General features: G+C 37.4%; 1 protein-coding gene across 1 annotated transcript in view; it reads left to right on the top strand.

Annotated features, from left to right (window-relative positions):
• Positions 1-22,140, top strand: part of PXDNL (peroxidasin-like) — a 560,917-nt gene that overhangs the window by 429,850 nt on the left and 108,927 nt on the right. The window contains exons 14-17 of the mRNA XM_011994460.1: positions 3,978-4,134; positions 14,546-14,654; positions 16,402-16,559; positions 18,127-19,621. Coding sequence (XP_011849850.1) covers positions 3,978-4,134; positions 14,546-14,654; positions 16,402-16,559; positions 18,127-19,621 — 1,919 coding nt within the window. The remainder of the gene's footprint in view (positions 1-3,977; positions 4,135-14,545; positions 14,655-16,401; positions 16,560-18,126; positions 19,622-22,140) is intronic.

The raw sequence follows: 22,140 nt of genomic DNA, 5'->3' as shown, positions 1-22,140 counted from the left end.
GGATTTTCTACATAGACAATAATTTCATCTGCAAATAGGGACAGTTTTATCTCTTCTTTTCCATTCTGTTTGCTTTTTATGTCCTTTTCTTGCCATGGTGCACAGGCTAGAAATTGCAGTACTGTGTTGAATGAGACTGGAGAGAGCAGATATCCCTGCTTTATTTTCTATGTGAAAAGTATTCACTGTGTTTCCTTACTCTAGGGCTTTTGTACATGTTCTTTTCCAAGTTGTTGAAGTTCCCCTCTATTTTTATTTTCTTTCTGAGAGGTCTTTAACTTATAATGAGTGTTGAATATATGCAAGCACTTTTTATTTATTGATACTATTATGTGATTTTTCTTCTTTAGCTATTAATACGATGGATTATATTGATTTATTTTCAAATATTGAACCAGTATTGCATCCTGGGAATAAACCTTACTTACTCATGATGTCTAAACCTTTTCATATTGATAAATTCTATTTGCCGATATTTTGTTAATGATTTTTGTGTATATGTTCATGAGAAGTATTTGACTGTAGTTTTTTTTTCTTTGTTATAGTCGTCATCTGGTTTTGATATTGGGATGAGCCTCCCAAAAGGAGTTGGGGAATATTCCCTCCTCTGTTATTTTATAGAGGAGAGTCTATAAAATTGCTGTTACATTTTTTAAACACTGGGTCAAATTCCCTGGTAAAATAATTTTAATTCCTTCCTGGGGATTTCTTATTTGGGGAGTTTTAAGGATTAGGAATTCATTTTTCGATAGTTATAGAGCTATCTCAATTATCTATTTCATATTAGGTGTGTTATGGTAGTTTGTGTTTTTTGAGGAAATGAGATGCTCACTGAAGAGCTGGATCTTTTTATCTTAGCCACAAATAAATTTTGATGTTACCATATAGTTTTATTTCACACTTAACAAAAAGTACTGAGACAGAATAATGAAAATGCTGTACTCACAGCTCAGCTGAAGAGATACGTGTTAAAAATGCAAATGTAGTGAAAGTTTCAGTGCATTCCTTTTGCCTAATTCCTGCTCTCACCTCTGCTCTACTTGGTGCCAACATGGGTGTGATGCTTGTTATTCCCCTAGATGTCCAAGTAATTGATTTTTAAAAAACTAGTGTGCTTAACCAATGTGACATTCAGATTCATACCTTTGACTCAGCTGGCATATATTGACAAAAATGATATTATTTGACATGATGTTATTTTGGTTTGTTTCTACAGCTCTTGCAGTGTTTACTCAACGTCCTCAGGATACAAGTGTCGAGGTTGGAAAGAATATAAACATTTCATGTCATGCTCAAGGAGAACCACAGCCCATAATTACTTGGAATAAGGTAAGATCTCAACTAAAGTACAGTAATATTAAAAACACTGACAGATGTATCGACCCACTGAAATGGAGGTAATCATTCTCATATTGATTTTTTACTGTTGCAACTTTTGCTAGCAAATAATACTTTTTACATTGCAGCAGGTTTATTTCCTGTTTCTTATTTTTCTTTCTTTCTTTTTTTTAAAGTAACTGTATCTGATTTTGGGTCAGTGTTTTGATAAGGTTTATCCTTTCTCATTTGCCTGGTGATGAAAACTTCATAAGCATAACTGAATTCCTCTAAGGAAAATTGGTTTTGACACATATAAATTAAGAGTTTAGTGGCTAATAAGAAACCATTTTAAATTAATAACTCAGAAGTGGATTAAAAGTAGGTCATTGGCTGAAACAGGAAAGGAATGGAAAACCTAATGTTAAAGAAACAAGAAAAAGTAGTTCTGAAGTTTCAAACCCTGAATGGCTTTAAAGAAACAATAGCTCCTTACTTATGTATCTTACATCTTTTGGAAACCATGTTCTTCCAACGTAACTGCTTCTTCTGTTTTAAGTTTTTCATCAAAACAAAATGATCGGTCTCAGATTTCAGTGTTCTTAAAAATCAACAAATTTGCACGCCTGAATGTCAGTTTTTGAAACATTTTGACAAAATATAAAATCTGTGAAAGGTTACAAAGCTGTTTTCCAAAACCCACTTGGCTTATTTTTATTGCTGCCATATATTAACAAAGACTTCTTTTGTGCTGTAGCAAGTCTCACATGTCAGTCTCTATGAAGAGTAAGTTTAGGGGTCTCAATCATGAGTCTTTCGGTTCACATCCTCTCATTAGTCTGAATATTTTTTAAAACCCCTTTTAATTTGATATTATACATTAAAATATTTTTATGCTAAAAATAGAAAGTGTGAAAAATATACATTTTGGGCAGTTTCTAAAGCCTTATTCTACACTCTATGACATGCATCATTATATAATCACATCAGCAGAATATCTCAGCGTCTACTTTGTAAAAGGTAGCTTTTAATCACAAACTGATTGAGTTCCGACTCTATGCCAGACATTTTACACACACGATCACATTTACCCTTCATAACAGTCCTCTTCAGCTCACGAGTTTGGAAAAGGGATGAGTTAGCATACCTTTGCTACCAGAAATAGGAAAGCCTTACCATAAGCAGATAAGGAATGTTCTGGAAAGCTATCTGATTGCTGAGACTCCAAGCAGATATTTCAGAGCTATAAATTTAGTCTGGAGCTCTGGCAATAGGTGAGGAGAAGGGAGCAACTTTGAAAGAAAATTTAGCAGTGACCCAGCCTGAGACAGGGAAGGTGTGGTTCTGAAGGAAGGACCCACTAGGCCCTGTGACCTGTGCACCTGGTTGCCTCATCCATGCCTTGTGTCTGGTCTCTCTCATCTGCCCTCTCATCTGGTAGGTTCCTGCAACTTCCTGTCACTCCCTACTCTGAGTTACCAGCTACCAATCGCCTGGACTTGTTTTTCAGAATTGGGTAAAGTCAGCTGTGAGAATCCGAAGACCTGTGAAACATTATTTTCACTTGAAACGTTCATGGTTACACTGTGGCCTGTTGGCTATAGCTGGAGTGTGAGTTCTTTTGAAAAAATATCTCCCATCTTCTGTTTCTTGTGAGTCTTTTGGGGCTAGAGGCAGGGCAGAGGCACACCATTTTAACTGCAATTTCTTAAGGCCAATTTCTTTTACTTTTTAAAATTAAGTCCATAATAATGAAAAGTATGTAAATCTATATTAATTAAAAGTAAATGCACTTTAATAATAGTTCATATAAAATTTAGTTATTTTTATCTTCTTACAGTATATTTTAATTGTGTATATATATATAAAATACACATATCAGTGTAGCTATACAAAACATATGAGTACATGCAAGGAAGAAATAGACGGGAAATTAGAAATACGTTAATAAAAATATTCTGATGTTTTTGGATGATGGATTTGTGAACATACTTCTCCTTGTCAATTTGTAATATTTTTTATTTTACATATGGGATCTTGTGAGGTTGTCGAGGCTACAGTACAATGGCATGATCATAGTTCACTACAGATTCACACTTCTGGACTCAAGCAACCCTCTGACTTCAGTCTCCTGAGTAGCTAGAACTACAGGCACATGCTACCATGCCTGGCTGACTTTTGTTCTATTTTTTTTGTAGGGATGGGGTCTTGCTATGTCACTCAGGTTGGTCTTGAACTCCTGAGCTCAAGTGATCCTCCTGTCTCAGTCTTCCAAAATGCTGGGATTATAGGCATGAGCCACTGTGCCCGACCAAATGTAGTTGTCAGAATTATCTTTAGCAGTAAGGAATATATGAATCAATTATGTCTCTCCATTCATTGGAGTGATAATTTTAAAATAATTATTCTATTAAATAATTACATGATTGAACTTTTGGTTATCATATTTAATAATTAGAGAGAGAAAAACCACACTTCCTAGAAACCTCTTTTCCTCTCTTCCTTCTCTCCATTAGATTCATGTATCTCCTCCAGTACTTGACACACAGCAGACATGCAGTACATGTCTGTTGAACAAATGAACCCACATTGAAAAAAGTAAATAAATGATTTTTTAAGGAACCACACCCATCCAGTGACAACTCTTTTTTGTTCCCTAGGAAGGTGTGCAGATAACTGAGAGTGGTAAATTCCACGTGGATGGTGAAGGCACGCTGACTATCTACGACGCAGGGTTCCCTGACCAGGGAAGATACGAATGTGTGGCTCGGAATTCATTTGGCCTTGTTGTGACCAACATGTTTCTTACAGTCACTGGTAGGTGTTTGTAAGTAGCTCCATTTACAACATCCAAATAACTGTCTCCGAAGAGCTTCTACTCCTAATCCTATCTGACTGACCTCACTAATCATGCTCTCTTATGCTTTCTTTCTGGTCAAGTGTGTTTATAGTTAAAGCTGTTTTATTCTTTTTAAAATAAAAACTTTTAAATGTAAACAGTCTTAAGGGATATAAAGTGAAAAATAACAATTTAAAAAAGAACATAAATAGCAAAGATTTGCAAATGTGTATCATGTTTTCTTACAATCCAAAAATTATAGAATGCAAGATATATTTATAGCCAAAATGTGGAGCTGGAGGTTGAAGCATAATATGAAATTCAACATGTACTACGTATTCTAGTCTAGTATGTTTAATCCCAGTTTAAAATTAGAAATCAATCCATCAAACTCCCAAGTAAGCTTTACAACCACCAGAACAAATATCTCAATGTTTGCAGGCATTTATAATTGGCCAACATAATTGACATAGCTTTTTACATTCTATCATCAATCTAGTTATATAGCTAGAACCCTCTGCGGGTTGATTATATATAATGATTGTTTAAAATACTGTTTACCGTAGTCTTATAAAAAATCTTTTTTTTCTTTTTTTCATTATTTAGTTCACAAGGGAGATAGGAGAGTCCATTTGTAGACAGGCTTGCAGTAGACTGTACTGAAACTCAGCTGAGGTTATTTACAAGTGGAGACAGGCTGTGAAGATTGCCTGGTGTGTTCTCTACATGGGGAAGCATTGAAGGAAAGCACAGTATGTCTGCATATGGGAGTTGACATCAGTGTTGCTTTTTTTGCAAATGGGTTCAGGAGTTTTTGCTGTATTGTTAATCAACAGTTGAAATAAATGAGTTTAGCTATGAGCATCTGGAATGCTATTTTGGGCTTTGCTCATCTTTCGGTTTCCTTAAAAATGAACAAATTTCATAAATATAGTTTTGCACATTCTTTTTTACCTTTTAGTTTTTCCAGGCCTTATGGGTTTATAAAAGAGATTGGGTAACTCTTTCATTATGTACAATAATATTTCATAACACAGGCCTGACTTAAAATAGATTTAGCTTACCCTCCAGCCTGGGCGACAGAGCGAGACTCCGCCTCAAAAAAAAAAAAAATAGATTTAGCTTATCAACTCGCATTTATAAAGATTTGCCATTTTCCTATCATATGAATACTTTCATATTCTTCCACTTACATATTCTGAGATATCAAACTTCTGAGGTCAGTGGTCCTCAATCTTTTTGGCACCAGGAACTGGTTACGTCAGAGACAATTTTTCCACAGACCAGGGGTAGGGAGATGGCTTTGGGATGATTCAAGTGCATTACATTTATTGTGCACTTTATATCTATTATTATTACATTGTAATACATAATGAAATAATTCTACAACTCACCATAATGTAGAATCAGTGGTAACCCTGGGCTTGTTTTTCTGTAACTAGATGGTCCCATCTGGGGGTGATGGGAGACAGTGACAGATCATCAGGCATTAGATTCTCATAAAGAGTGCACAACCTAGATTTTTCACATGTGCAGTTCACAATAGGGTTTGTGCTTCTGTTAGAATCTAGTGCCCCTGCTGATCTGACAGGAGGTGGAGCTCAGGCAGTTATGCTCGTTCACCTGCTGTTCGCCTCCTGCTGTGTTACTAACAGGCGATGACCAGTATTGGGGGGTGGGGACCCCTGCCATAGGATCTTCAAACCTCAGTGAGGAGTATGGATTTATTCTCAAGGCATTGGGGTTGAGAATCCCTGGTCTAGGTATTTTAAATAAAATGTATATTTTCATTAGCAGCACATCAGTCAGCATACATTCATTATACCATATTGTAAAAATGTCTTCTTGTAGAATAATATTCTTAAAATTGTAACAATGTAGTTTAGTAATCAACAAATATTTGTCCTAATAGTGTCAGTGGTTGTTTATCTTATAAAATTGCTTTTTATTTTTTTTGAGACGGAGTCTCACTCTGGCTGGAGTGCAGTGGCACAATCTCGGCTCACTGCAACTTCCGCCTCCCGGGTTCAAGCAATTTTCCTGCCCCAGCCTCCCGAGTTGCCGGGGTTACAGGCGCCTACCATGCCATGTTAATTTTTGTATTTTTAGTAGAGATGGGGTTTCACCATGTTGGCCAGGCCTGTCTTGAACTCCTGACCTCAGGTGATCTGCCCACCTTAGCCTCCCAAAGTGCTGGGATTACAGGCGTGAGCCACCATGCTCAACCTAAAATTTCTTAATGTTACAAAATCCTAGTCTCACTCTGCTATTCTCTATGAGTTCATGATTTTCCTGATTTAAAATCTATGGTAGTTGTGCTTCTTATAAATTTATGGAGTTCACGTTTTGCTCTTCAACTATTTATGAGACCTGTGGAAAAATGCCCTTGAGATAGTTTGGGAAAAAGTTATTACAGAATTTAAATTAATATCCCAATGTTTTAGAAATGCTAAAAATCTTTGCCATTAAACACACATGCAAACAAACATCCTCTCTCTCTCTATTGCCTCTCTGTCTTGCTCTTCCACACACACAGAAGCACTATAATCATAGTGAAAAAAACATTTCAGAATCTCCAACACAAGAATTTCATCGTCTTTAACAGAAATTTAACTGAATGTAATTACACATACGTATTAAAAGTAAAACATTCAGGTTGGGTGCAGTGGCTCATGCCTGTAATCCTAGCACTTTGGGAAGCTGAGACAGGTGTATCACAACGTCAGGAGTTTGAGACCAGCCTGGCCAAAATAGTGAAACTCTGTCTCTACCAAAAATACAAACAATTTACTAGACATGGTGGTGCGCACCTGTAGTCCCAGCTACTTGGGAGACTGAGGCAAGAGAATCACCTAAACCTGGAAGGTGGATCTTGCAGTGTCAAGATCATACCATTGCACTCCAGCCTGGGTGACAGAGTGAGACTTCATCTCAAAAACAAAACAGAAGTAAAACATTCAGTAAAATGCATTAATCACTTTATTTACCAGATTTCAGAACAGTGATAACATTCAGAGATATTCTGTTCTATGGTGTTGAAACAGGCTATAAGGAGATAATAACATAATAAAATAAATGTTATTCAACAAAGAAAAACTTTTTTGGCTCTGGGGCATTTATATGTCAATATGAGGGAAAAGTAATTTATATCAAATAAATTTCATAATGTTAGAAATATTTTTTAATAAAGTAAAAGAAAGATGAAAGAATACAAATTTAAAAGTTTTGAGAAAATTTAAGATCCAAGACAGGAGTGTATATGTATTTATAAAACTCAAACTAGCAGAATAGGGGGAAATATGGCAAAATAAAGTAACATTTAATATTTTATGAGCGAGACCCTTTCATTCACCAAGTCATTATAACTAAAAGGAAAAATTCATACATTGCAGGAGGATTTTCCAATCTTGATGCCCCCACTTAGTCATAGTAGAATGTTGTAACTCCATTTGTGGAGTAAATGACACAAGTAAGTGATCATGACTTTTGAGTTTCTAATTTACATTGGGAATTACAGCCATAGAAAGTGATGCAGAATAATGAAAAGTACACAACCATCTAGGCATTATATCAAATTCATGTTTTACTGACTGATGTTTGTAGCAGGGCATCTATGATAGCAAAAGAACAAAAGGATTTCTACAGTTGTAATTTTTTCAGAAAGCTCATTTTCCCTTTAGAGTTAATAGATTTGTAAACAGTTTACATAAATAACTTGTAAGATTGATACAGTATTTACTGGGAAGCTATCCTTTTGTTTAGGATGTTGTTAATGTATTTTATGTCAGTAAATATTAATTCTATTTGCCCACTTCTCTCTTTTTTCTAGATAATATTTTGTATCTAAATGTTACACATTTTATTTAGATAAAATATTTATATATTTATTGGTTTTTAAAAATATTTAAGAATAATTTATTGTTAACAGTCACTATATTATATTAACTACAAAGTGCTCGTAAGTGTTGTGAAGTATAGACCCATTTCTTGCTAGTGAAAATGATTTGGTTTGACTGAATACATAACACATTTATATGAAACATTAGAAGTGTGAGATAGTGAGAAGAAAACCCTGGGTTAAGCCATCAGACTTCATTGATCTCAGCCACTTTGGATAACTTCCTTACCCATGACTGGAACTGATTTTCTTATTTTTTTAAAAGATGGACCTGAACTCTCTCAAGAGTATTTTCTGGCGTAGAATTTCTGTTTCCATGATAGAATTCAAACAATAGTTACAAAAATAGTGCAATGGTAATGAGGAAGCACTTTATGGCATGTCTGTGATAAAATTCTTACCATTGAGACATTGAACTAATATGTGGACAAGGTGAAAAATGCAAAGATGACCCATAATTTATTAAATGAAAAACTTGGAGCATGTAACATGCATATACTGGTTTAAATTGTATGAAAACAATGCTTAGCAATGCAATATACTCTGAAATTCCTAGTTAAGTGTCTAATTGTCTGTTGGGCACCTCATTTTGGTGGGCCCACTGTCCTCGCAATTCCTCGTGTTAAAAACTGATCTTGAACATATTCGAATCTGAACCCCTGGTCTTTCCCCGAATACCTTGTCTCCTCCTGGCATGCCTTCATAGCAGAAGCAGGAAGCTGCCCTCATGATTTATCTTCCTCCCCGGCTCCCTTACCCCAACTCAGTGCCTCACTGGTCTTTCCTCCCCCAAAATTGCTTCTTTTCCACTTCTCTTCTTTATGTGACTCCTGTTCTATGGCTCAGTCTTTCATCATTTTGAATGTAGGTTTGGAAATAACTTTCCAAATTATCCTCCCACCTGTAATATTCGCTACTTCAACTGCATCCTTAACCCAATAAATTATTATCAAACTAAACTGATTGAAGATTTAAGGCTACATTAGCTGACTTTAGGTTAGTGGGACCTTTTCTTTGAAGTTAAGGAAATAACTTATACTAAACTCATAGGAATATCACTAGTAAAAATAAGAGTTAACATTTATTGAGCATTTACCATGTGTTCCAAATGCTATACATTAATTAACCTGTTAAATTCTTGTGAGTTCTAGTTATTTTTCAAAACTCTGTATAAACGATTCACTATTTGAATTATTGGACATTTTAATCACAATATTTGTCATGGTGTAGACAAACATCAATTTCTAAGCCACTGAAGTTGTTGCAGAGTTATGAGTGGACAATAAGGTATTGAAATATTTTCACTAGTTGTATTTATTCAAACATTAATGATGTGAAATTGGTGATTGAAGAGTTTTAAATTGCTGTTTTACTACATTTTACAATTTACTCTGAATAGGGTGTAAATTAGTTTAAAAACTATTTTTGCTCTCTTGCTAAGCTTTTTATTTTATTTTCTGTTTTAATTTTGTCAAACTTTAATAATACAATAATGGGGAAATATTTCTGTAAACAACAGCATCTGCCTAGTGTACATACACTTATGTTTATATTAAGTTTAACTATGTTAAAAGTAACACATTTCTCATCCATTTTGTACTAAAATACATAGTGACCACATACTTCTATCCTGAGATAAATGCTCTCAAAATTTTAACATATACATTTAATGTGTAAGTAGCATTTCCAGATTTTTGGTGTTGTAGTGTTTGAATAGTTTAAACATTATAAAGAAAACAAATAAAACGTTGTAATCTGAGCACCATAACCTTAAACAAAGTAGATGGTGCCTTTCCTTTTCCAGTCTGTGAAAAACAGTGGAGCTCTCCAGGGCAATGAAATCGTTTCCATGTTTAATGATGCAAAGTGGTGAGTAAAACAGATTCTCTGCTGTTGAAAGAAAATGATTTCATAAAGGCAGTCATTACCATCAGTGTGTATGCTGTGGTCATGTCTCTGGTGTCCTAGGACAGCCCTCACATATGTCAGTGTTAGCATCATTCTTTTTAGGGAAAGACTGGGAGTGATAAGACCTATTTAGTTATGATAGTTACATCATCTGCTAATTTTCTTCCCCAGGGGGAAAAAGGGGAGGATAAAAAGATACTCAAAACCCCATTGGTAATTGTGAAAAAATCTCAGCCTTTATTGAGGTCTAGGCATATTTTAGCAATGGTGACAGAGGAGCACAGCTGTTTAGTTTTCCCATCCCATCTCTAGGTTCAGTCCCCAAGTGACCCAGAACCAGGCCTTTCATGCAGAGCAGTGAGTGGCCACGTGGCCTAAGCTCCCCCTTTTCTGAAAGGACTCAATATTACCATTTGATTTTACCATCAATAATGGTGATAGCCTCATAGATACAGGGACAGGATTGCAAGTAGATGTGCATCAATAACTTTAAACATGTTCATTTTGTAAATCTACTGAGGCCTTTTTCTCATTTTTATTAACCCTGAGACTTAACAAAGAAAAATGATCTAATTGTCCCTCTACTCCTGTAAAATTTTGCACGAAAAGATGGAGAATATGCTCAGAATTTTCTGATTATTCTATTCCTTAGGCCATTAACTGAGATGATTTTTGAGACAAATAACTACAACAGTATTGATTAATTCTAATGTGCCCCCAACACATTGGATTTGCTTACATAACACAGTGCTGTTCTAAAGAAATTTATAAAACTATTTTTGCAATTTGTACCAAACAACACTGAAATCAAATGAATAATAAACGAGTTAGTTTTAGTTTATTCTTAAACTACATAAACTTAAAAAAATCATAACTAACATAAAAACGAGAAAGCTTTGTTATCAAGAATGTTTTTGTTTGAATATATCATGTATTTAATGTGCTTTTAAGAATCTGAACAACTTTATGTGTTTTCTATTTGTGTAGTTTAAATATTTCAAAGAGTATTTGCATACTATTCCATTTTCCAAATTTTCTTCTCCTTTTCACTTTTACACGCTGGTTGACTTCTGATTCTTATAGATAAATAGCAACTCGTATTGAAGGAAATGACAGTATAACATAGTATCAATTGATAATCGTGTGAGGATACAGATTGCCTGTGGGTTTTAAAACACATTAATCATGAAAGTCACCTTATATGTGCATTGTGACATGCAGTTTTGAAAGAACTTTGCGTGTCTTTGCTATCTGATAATCACATCAGCCCTGAGCTCTGTGCTGAGCAAGGCTTGCTCTTTCCATTTAATGGATGCGCTGAAAGATGAAGACAAGGGCTGTAAAATCCCCATGCTTGTAAATCTTATACAACTATAGCAGCAAAACAATTTTATAAATAGAATAAAAGCAAAAATATCAATCCAATTCACATTCACATATTAAATGATGATTTCCTGAAATTTATACTTTATATGAACTTCTGACCACCATAGTGAATAGCCTTTTAAATTTTGGCATCTCAATAGCACTACATCCTGTAGGGTAACTCAGTCCTAGCACACAACCTTCTTACTTCCCAATCCAAGTAGACCTTTGATAACATATTTTGTCCCAGATGCAGTGGCCCAGTGACAATACCTGACACAAACAGAAGCATGTAGTTAATGATGCTTTCTATATTTGAGGTCCAAAAGTGAAGGAGTAAAAGGGACAAAGAAAATCTAATATGTTGATTAAATAATCAAGTCATACATGCCAGTGCAGATTGATTTGATTGATTTTAGTTTCTTTATTTCTAAGGTAAATGTAAATTAAGTAGGCTCATTCCTACTGACTTTTTTTGAACACGTAAGCAGACTAATGTAGCTATATTTTTAGTATTATTTTCTCGTAATCATAGTAATTATATTAATTACTCAATTAGTTAACTAATTAATTAATTCCCTTTTGTGTCCATACTCTGTTTCCGTCATCCTTGCTATATATGTAACAACTATACTACATCTAAGTATTATATATTTTAATTCAATCATTTTATGGTAATCTCTTTCTAGTTTTCTAATTTTTACCTTAAGCATCTTTTAAGTGTCTGTCCACGTATGCACTGGCAATTCTAACTGTTGCATGCAGGTTGAACATTCACCACATTTTCTAACTGTTGCATGCACTTGCAATTCTAACTGTTGCATGCACGTTGGACATCCACCACATTTTCCTTGCACACTGGTTTGGTTTGGATTTGTGTCCCCGCCCATATCTCATGTCAAATTTTAATCCCCAATGTTGGAGGAGGAGCCTGGTGGGAGGTGATTGGGGTGAATTTCCCTCTTGCTGTTCTTGTGATAGTGAGTGAATTCTCATGAGATCTGGTTGTTTAAAATTGTGTAGCCTCTTTCCCTTTGCTCTCTCTACTGCTCCAGTCATGTAACACGTGCTTCCTTCCTCTTCACCTTCTACCACTATTGTAAATTTCCTAAGGCCTCCCCAGTGATCCTTCCTGTACAGCCTGAGGAACTGTAAGCCAATTAAACCTCTTTTCTTTATAAATTATCCAGTCTCAGGTAGTTCTGTATAGCAATGTGAGAACAGACTAATACACCCACACTTCCACTGCTGTACAACCAATTTTCTACAATTTCTACTGCACAAAGCTACAATAAACATTCTCATACATACTCTTGTGGATTTCAATTATAATTTTTCTACATATATGCATGGGATTGAAATTGCTGGATGAGAGGATGTGTGCATATGTAATTTTACTAAGCAACAACCACAATCTCTTTCCAGCCAAAAAAGGCTCTAAATACAATCCCCAAAATAGGTGTCAATTCCATAGTCCTATCAGGCTGCCAAAGGATTTATAGGACCTCTCACTTCTGAGAAAATTTGGCTTTAACCAACTTTTTATTTTTTGCCAGGATAAGCATAAAATGGTAGTTCATTGACACTTTAAATTTCATTTTTGAGGTTACAAGTGATTTTGAGCTTGTTATATCCTTATTAACTTTTGAGCTTTCCTCTTTTATAACTTGCCTATATATTTTTTTCTTAGTGTATTATAAAGTTTCTTTGTATGAAACAGAATATCATTTCTGGATCAGAGTTTGAGATTGCAAATGTTGTCAGCTATTTGTGTCATTTATTAGTTATTTTGTTCATATTCTTACTTGAAAGGAAATTGTTAATTTCATCCAATTGAATTAATCAATTTTTGTGTTTTTTTTCTTTCAATTATCTTTAGCTAATATGTGGTCAATCCCATGTACTTTTTGGACTAGGAAAAGCAACATTGGCCATTTTGAGCCTCAATCTTGTGGTCATGATAAAGGCTGCAATGACTTGACAATGGAGCCACCTACTTACTCACAACTGCTGCACATAATCTAGTTTGCCAAGAAGGATTTTCAGTATAGTCCTGAATTTAATTTTTTCCTTATAATATTTCCCTACCACTGGTATTTTTTTTCTTTACATTGTTTTATGTTAGTGGTCTTTTTAAGACAATAAAATCTAGGGTATATAGATGGTCATAATATACAGGATTTTTCCTGTAATATCTAGATGTAGAATGCTATATGGGCACATCTATTGTGAAATATATATGCTTAAATATGTATATAAACACATATATAGATACATATATTTAAAATAGCACCATACTATATTGTGGTAACACCTTGACTTAGGCTTACATTGGTTACTTCATTGTGAGTTCTTTTTGATAATACATACAATACCTTCCTATTACTATTTAAGTTTGTAATCACTTTTACTTCCCCTAAATGACAATAATTTCAAACTCAATATTTAAAGCTATATCGACTTTTGCTTTCAGTATTTAGCAGTGCTAAAAAGTTATTGTTTTCATTGTCTGTGTCATATAAAATGTTACTCTACTTTTAATATCTCAAAATGAATTAGATACTGTGCTGATTATATCTCTGATATGAACTGTAAATATTGATTCATAATTATTTTTATTTAGTATTTGTTCTTTTATGGTTAAACTTCTTAAACCAGCATTTGAAGAAGATTCAATAGATTGGAAATGATCAGCTGTAAGTAAATAGCTTCCTTTGTCTACAGGATTCAACTTTGCAGTGTTTTCACATGTTGGAGAGCTATAAAAAAGCATAAATTAATTTTCCCATAAATCTTACTGAGAGTTCAATTCTTGCCTTAAGAAGCCTCTGTGGGATGGAACAATATTCACTTTGCTTTAATGTTTAACATTAAAGCAAGGTGGCTGAAGAGATAGGTATTTCATGCCTTCTCCAAGGTGACAAATTGCTGACAAACTTGGATCCCGTGTGAATCAGCGTTGTTCAAAAGGAAATATTTCACATAGCTTTACTAGATTTTGGAATAATTTAATTCTCTAAATAACATTGTTATTGTTAGATGAAGCTTTGCTTCAAGATAATTACCTACTCTCTGCAATGGGCATTATCATGTAGATATTGTATAACATTTTCAGTGTCTTAGAGGTTTTCTCTTAAAAATGTAATGCCATTTATATCATATCATGCCTAACTTCAAAGTCTGTTTGATATTTATAATCATGGAATTGATTTTTAAAGCTCTACAGGGTAGACAAGCTGGCGATGACTTTGTTGAGTCTTCCATTCTTGATGCTGTACAGAGAGTTGACAGTGCAATTAACTCCACACGAAGACATTTATTTTCACAGTAAGAATTTATTTCATATAGATTGAAAACTTGTTTTCGTTTCTGTTCTACTTGGTTTTTATCATCTCCATAAGTCACATTATAGTGCATAAGATTGCAGAAGAGTGCTTTCTTTAGTCCTTGTGTATGTGTCCCCATCTGGGCTAGCTATCATTATCAGTTCACCTTAAAAAAGGGGACACTTCTTCCCCATAGAATCTAAATGGCATTAATATATGCCAAAGGTCCATGCTATACAGGCTGACAATAGACACTAGGTAATGGGCTCTGTTACCTCAGCATCCACCAAACAGTGTCAGATGCAGTGCTCCTGCAATGTGTGAATTGAGAATGATTATTAAGTTGAACACACCTCGGTATAAACTGGGAGGCTACGACAAACATTATGTTTAGGATATTTGGCATTTTACTTTATTTTAATTTGAATTGGAATGTTTGTGGACTAGTGAAAATTTCCAATCCCATTAACTTCTCTGTGTTTGTGACATCAGGATGTATTAACAAAAAAAAAAAAAAAAAAAATGATTGTTGGTTTCATCATAATGGAATGAAGTATATATTCAGTATTTGCAGTTAGTGGTCAAAAAGGGACATTGTAAAATCCCAAATTGAGTCTCATCTGGCTTCCTGCACATCCATAAACAGAATGGCTTTGTGGTCATGGGCGTGTGTTCTAGAACCATGCAGCCGATTTATATTCTGTCCTTGATTGCTCACTTCATTACTTTCTGTCTGGGTGACCTTGGGCAAGTAACTTAACATCTTTGTACCTCAGGCTTCTTGCCTGTAAAATTGGGATAACAGTAGGAACTACTTCATGGATGTGTTTGCTAGGAAGAAAAAATGAGATAATATGTAAAAAGTGCTTCAGCAGTGCCTGGAGAATCGAAAGTGCTTAACCAAAGTGAGCTACTAGCATAATTATTATTCTGTGACCTCAAGTTATTAAGATTCAAGACATAGAGGATGAGATGTACCTCAGTTGACCAAAGTCTCTAAAACAGTTTGCTTCACATTCTCAGTGTTTTTAAATTTCTTTTTAACATATTTAGTTCAGTTCTACAAATGTGCATAGACTGCTACTGTGTGGTGGTCAGTGGGCTTGGTATTTGGGATACAAGATAAATAATAGGTCAATATCTCATCAGTAACCTAGTTCTTTCTTTAGCAGAGGAGACAATATGTCAGCAATTCAAGTACATCTTACTGAGTATATAAGAGACGTATTTAAGGATACAGGAGTAATAGAGAAGATGGAGTGATAGCCTGTCAGAGCTCTCAGGGAAACTCTACAGGGAGAGTGAGGCCTGAGCAGGATTCTAAAGGCAAGCGGGAATTTCTAGGAGATTACACTAAGGAAGAGAAGGCACAAAATGCCAAGTCTTGCAGACCGAGGTATTGCATAGTACTTCAGAAGGTTTACTGAGCCCCCTAGAATCCATTCATTGACCCCTCCAGTTTAGAACCCCACCATGGATGTTGTTTACTGCATAAAACTATTGTTTAAATCATCCATTCATTAAAAACATATATTTTTGAGTTCAGCACTGGGACTAACATTTGGAATCAAGTTGTTAGCAAAATAGGAAAAGAGCCCACAGCTCCTCTGTAGAGCTTCTATGGTAGTGGTGGAGCTTTCATTCTTCTCGAACGTTTGGGAAATGCCTTTTTAAATGCACAGTATTTGCAAGCTTCATGGATTCTGCAGTCTTGCCTTGTAAAGAATCACGTGTTTTGTCATTTGCAGAAAACCTCACACCTCCAGTGACCTGCTGGCTCAGTTTCATTACCCGCGTGACCCACTGATTGTGGAAACGGCAAGAGCAGGGGAGATTTTTGAGCACACGCTGCAGCTGATACGGGAACGTGCGAAGCAGGGACTCACTGTGGACTTGGAAGGCAAAGGTCAGCCGCAAAACCATTCTGTTCTCAGCCTACTGCCCACAGAAAACTGACTACCACCTTAGCAATGGACACTGAACTTTTAATCTCCAGAATATCTTGGGATTTAGAAATTAATTTACTTATTACTTTTACCAAATAAATACAGATGTTTCTCATAGGAACTGTAATTCCAAAGTAAGGATGATAAATATATATTCAAACTTGTCTCAGCTTTTGACAGTTATAAGTATAGAGAACAAATTTAGGAAACTTATATTAAGTGAACTTGCGTTTCAAATGTAAAAGATATTATTGTGTCTTACAGAGAAATGCTTTATTACCAGGGGAATATTTTTCTACTTTATCCTTGTAATCTCCTGAATCATTCAGTGAATTTACTTGAAATTTCTTCTCCACTTATAATATTTATAATCCCTCCCCAATTCTTTTGATTTTTGTTTTTTTCTGTTGTTGTTGTTTTGCTTTTTGGTATATGCAAGTTCTTGTGTATTTCTTTTTAAAACCAGACATCTACTTAGTATATGTCAAATGAGATGATATAGAAAGCTTTCAGATTTTCTAAGTTGTTCTCTTTCAAATGAAATAAATGAAGATTCTTTGCTACATATTATTTGTGCTGTGAATACAGCATCAACTTCTATCGGCTTACCCTTTCTTTATTCTCCTTCAGAAAATCAACCGAGACATGGTGCAGAAGGCCTATCTGTGAGCTTGCTTCAGTCCTTAGAGCTCTGTACAATTTCCCTAACGGGCATATGACTGTCCCCGGTCAGCCAGTATGATGGGTTTTCAAAGCTTCTTTAGCCAAAATATCCAGATTCCCAAGATTAAGATATCTCAGGATCCAGCCAGGAGCTGGTTAACACAGATAAAGTGCAAATGGTCCCATTATCGCTTGCCAGTTTCTGGGGATTAAATAGGAATGGTAACTTTTTATACGACTTAGTGAACAGTCTTTGTAGCATTGGGAGAATGCTGGAATTTTAAGCCCTGTTAAAAGGTAGAGCTCCAAGCATGTCCCTTATTATTTTGCCTGTTTGCCAGGGAATGACAGCTTATAGTAGTTCAGAAAGTTGCTGCTTAATCCCTTCTTGTCAAATATCATGTGGGTTAATATTCACATGATCCATAGTGACATTTCTTTGACCTTGTTCTCTAGAAGCACAAAACTTGAGAGAAAAAATTCTGAAATGAAACAAACAAAAATCAACAAAACAATTCTGGGATGTGGATGAACAAATCCTTGCCAACATCGTTCTTGTAAAGGCACAGAGTAGAAGTTAGTAGCTGGCTGGCACTTGTTCTCTTTCCGTTTTGCTTCTTCTAGCAGCCAGCCATTGTTTACAGGATGAACAGCACAAAAATAATCCAGGGATCTTCTGGAAACATCTTTTAGTGTTATAGAATGAACCCCACTTTTGTTGTGACCTAACGAAATGTTGTTAGAAGTAAGAAGGGCTTCTGTCCACCCAGGGCAGACGGGGTGTTCCCGCAGCACCTGGAGTTCCAAGTTGCCCGCGCCCTCCCAGGCCCGCCCTCCTCATGGCTTTTGCCGCGTGTCTTTCAGAATTCCGGTACAATGACTTGGTGTCCCCGCGCTCCCTCGGCCTCATCGCCAGTTTATCTGGATGCACAGCTCGCAGGCCTCTGCCAAACTGCTCCCACCCATGTTTCCACAGAAAGTACCGCGCCCACGACGGCACGTGCAACAACCTGCAGCAGCCCACGTGGGGCGCTGCGCTGACCGCCTTCGCGCGCCTGCTGCAACCCGCCTACCAGGATGGCATCCGCTCGCCCCGCGGGCTCGGCCTTCCCGTGGGCTCCCGCCAGCCCCTCCCGCCGCCCCGGCTGGTCGCCACAGTGTGGGCGCGCGCGGCAGCCGTCACCCTCGACCACAGCTACACACGTATGCTTATGCACTGGGGCTGGTTTCTAGAGCACGACTTGGACCACACAGTGCCCGCGCTGAGCACAGCCCGCTTCTTGGATGGGCGGCCGTGCAGCTCCGTCTGCACCAACGACCCTCCGTGCTTCCCCATGAACACCCGGCATGCCAACCCCCGGGGCACCCACGCGCCCTGCATGCTCTTCGCGCGCTCCAGCCCCGCGTGTGCCAGCGGCCGACCCTCTGCGAAGGTGGGTTCAGTCTATGCACGAGAGCAGATCAACCAGCAAACAGCCTACATCGATGGCTCCAACGTTTACGGGAGCTCGGAGCGGGAATCCCAGGCTCTCAGAGACCCTTCCGTGCTTCGGGGACTCCTGAGGACAGGCTTGCCTTGGCCTCCTTCGGGAAAGCACTTATTGCCCTTTTCTACAGACCCACCCACTGGGTGCGAGCGACAGGAGCAGGACAGCCCCTGTTTCCTGGCCGGGGACCACCGGGCCAACGAGCATCTGGCTCTGACCGCCATGCACACCCTGTGGTTCCGGGAACACAACAGGGTGGCCAGGGAGCTGTCCGCCCTAAACCCCCACTGGGACGGAGACACGGTTTACCAGGAAGCCAGGAAGATCGTAGGTGCGGAGCTGCAGCACATCACCTACAGCCACTGGCTGCCTAAGGTCCTGGGGGACCCTGGCACTAGGATGCTGAGGGGTTACCGGGGCTACAACCCCAACGTGAATGCGGGCATCATTAACTCTTTTGCTACTGCAGCCTTTAGATTTGGCCACATATTAATGAATCCTATTCTCTACCGACTGAATGACACCTTAGGTGAAATTTCCGAAGGCCACCTTCCGTTCAATAAGGCGCTCTTTTCACCATCCAGAATAATTAAGGAAGGTGGGATAGACCCGGTCCTCCGGGGGCTGTTTGGCGTGGCAGCTAAATGGCGGGCACCCTCCTACCTTCTCAGTCTTGAGCTGACCCAGAGGCTCTTCTCCGCGGCTTATTCTGCAGCAGTGGACTCGGCTGCCACCATCATTCAGAGGGGTAGAGACCACGGGATCCCACCATATGTTGACTTCAGAGTTTTCTGTAATTTGACTTCAGTTAAGAACTTTGAGGATCTTCAAAATGAAATTAAAGATTCAGAGATTAGACAAAAACTGAGAAAGTAAGTATGCAAATGTTGCTTGGATTTAAACATTTCCTAGGAGAGGTAAAAGTGTTAAAGGTCACTTTGTGTGGCTGGAATTTGGTTCCCTGGGGGTGTTGCAGAGCTTTTAGTACTTGTTGTTGGAGAGGTTTAATATTAAAGGAAGGATTCACCAGAAACTGAAATCCCCCTTTCTGTTCCTTTTTCTACCCACCTCCTTGGAAATGCAAATATTGCTACCTCCTATTAACTTGCATTTCAGTTAGGAGAGGCAAGGCAAGCATATCTAGCCCATTTATGTTCTGTGGTAATCCAAGCAAGCCCCTTTTGTTGATATGAGACCATACATTCTGATATAAATTCATAAAATAAACTGGCCCATCACATAGGCCTTCTTAGGGAGAGAAAAGTAGTGACAATTAAAACAAATTATTTTTTCTGATAGTTCTAACTTCATGGTCGGAATTTAAGTTGGAGCTTTTTCACTGCACCTTTAATGTCTTTCATTAAAGTATTACTGTTACTTTTTCTACATACAGGATTTGAAGTTTCATTAAAATTACAAGTATACATTTCCAGGAATAAGATTCAACTGTTTCTCATGCTCACCAAACTTCCTCCTTTAAAAAAATTTTTTTTTAAAAAAGTTTCATAAAGAACTTTTGTCTGCAGTAAGTTAAATATAGGAGACTAATATTTATTAATATTTTAAGGTATTTTTGTGTGAAATCTTTCAAAGAAGTTTTAAATTATAAGTTCTGTAGCCAATTGCCAAGATTAGGCCTTTCTTTGCAAAACCAAGGCTATAAATACTTCTATGCCAATAGAATTTGTCACATATGTGGAATATCAAACTGTGAAAATGTGTAATGTATTTAAAAGAAATCAAAGCACCCTGCAGATTGAATTTGCACATTTCTTTTGGAAAGGACAATGATTTGAATTCACGAAGACCTGGTTTAAATCTCTGTTCTACCACCCAACAGTACCGAGAGCCTGTGAAAAGTAAACAGTTTTCAATCTCAGGATACCTATAAAATGAGAAAGTAGCACCTTCTTCTCAGAATTCTTTAAAGATTAAATTACATAAAATGCATCAGATACTTGGCCCCATTCCTCCTGCATCATAGGCAATCAATAAATGTTAGCTGTAGATGTTTTATTATAACATGATAATTTCAATTGTCAGGGACATTATGATATTGCACATCTGCTCAGATCCAGCCCTGTGGTAGGCGTGGGAGCCAAGATGACTGAAACAGCATCCACACAGGGAAAGCCTGACAGCATGTGGGGGGAGCCAGGGAGCTGCCGTGATCAGTGTGGAAAGGGCTTGGTAAAAGTCGTGATTAAATGCTGTGAGCACACAGCGGTGAGAAATGGAAGGCTCACAGCAAGCCACTGATAAGAGATGCCATTTGATCTGGTCTTAGAAGTTTCAGTGTAAGAGGCTAGATGATGGGGAACAGCAGGTAGCATCTGGGGTGAGGGACTGAAAGCAGGAAGGCGTGGGGTTGAGTGTCAGGAGGAGAGAACAAAAAGGTAATAGGGGACAGGTTTTAAAGAGGCTGTGCTCCTTGCAAGGGAATCTGATCTTCGCTCCGTATTTAACTCTAAAGCAGGAGAGTGACCTGAAGAGAGACTGTTCCCTGACACAGTAACTGGCAGACATCTGGAAGGTGTATTGTAAGGAGGAAAGGCTAGCATAGCAGCCAGGAATCCCACAGCTACTAGAGTCATCCAGGAGAAGCTCAAAGATGGCACAGATAGGCTTGTGGCCATGTATGCAATCCTATCAGAATTTTAAATGTTTCCTGTGGGTAGATTATCTGGATTAGAAAAAGCTAGGAGTATGATGTTTTGTGCAATCTGAGTCCCACTTCTCAATTGGCAGCTAACTTGTAAATTCACCACAAATTAGAATACCCGGAATGTTTCTTCTTACAAATTTCCTGTCCCAAATTCCTCCTAAATCATGTGGTTCTAGTGTTAGCTGTATTAGCCTCCACTGCGGGCCACTGTCCATCCTTGCAGTGGCCGATGTGAAGTATGAGTGCCCTTTCAGACGGACAGCAGCTGGGGAGACTGCATTGAGCATTCACTCAGTGACCTTTCTATTTGTTCCTTTCATGTATATGGGATATTAGCTCCAAGAGTCTATGCAGCCTAAATGTTGAGTCGTTATCCTTGCCTGCGAGAATGTTTGAACTAGTGGAACTCTGTGCAGCCTGGTGCTTGGCATCAGCAGGAGGAGGAGAGCATTGCTGACTGGCATGGGTGGGTTGCCAGAAGTCAGCAGAAGCCAGATGCTTTTCGCTTAGGCTGTTACAGATGCCTGACTTTCCCCTTCCATTCACGGCAAATTTGTAAAATATGAAACATACACTCATTCAACTATGAGTGCAAAATAAATAAATTGGAATTTTTTTACAGTGTTAGTCCTCAAATCTGTAGATTGCAATTTCTCAGGAATGCTGAAGATAACGTAGCTTTAAGTAGTTTAATTTACATAGTATTTCTTTACCCTATTACTTCTT

Source organism: Mandrillus leucophaeus, unplaced genomic scaffold (genome assembly GCF_000951045.1).
Source record: "Mandrillus leucophaeus isolate KB7577 unplaced genomic scaffold, Mleu.le_1.0 Scaffold458, whole genome shotgun sequence".
Taxonomy (NCBI): Eukaryota; Metazoa; Chordata; class Mammalia; order Primates; family Cercopithecidae; genus Mandrillus; species Mandrillus leucophaeus.
This window is presented reverse-complemented; position numbering and strand designations above follow the sequence as displayed.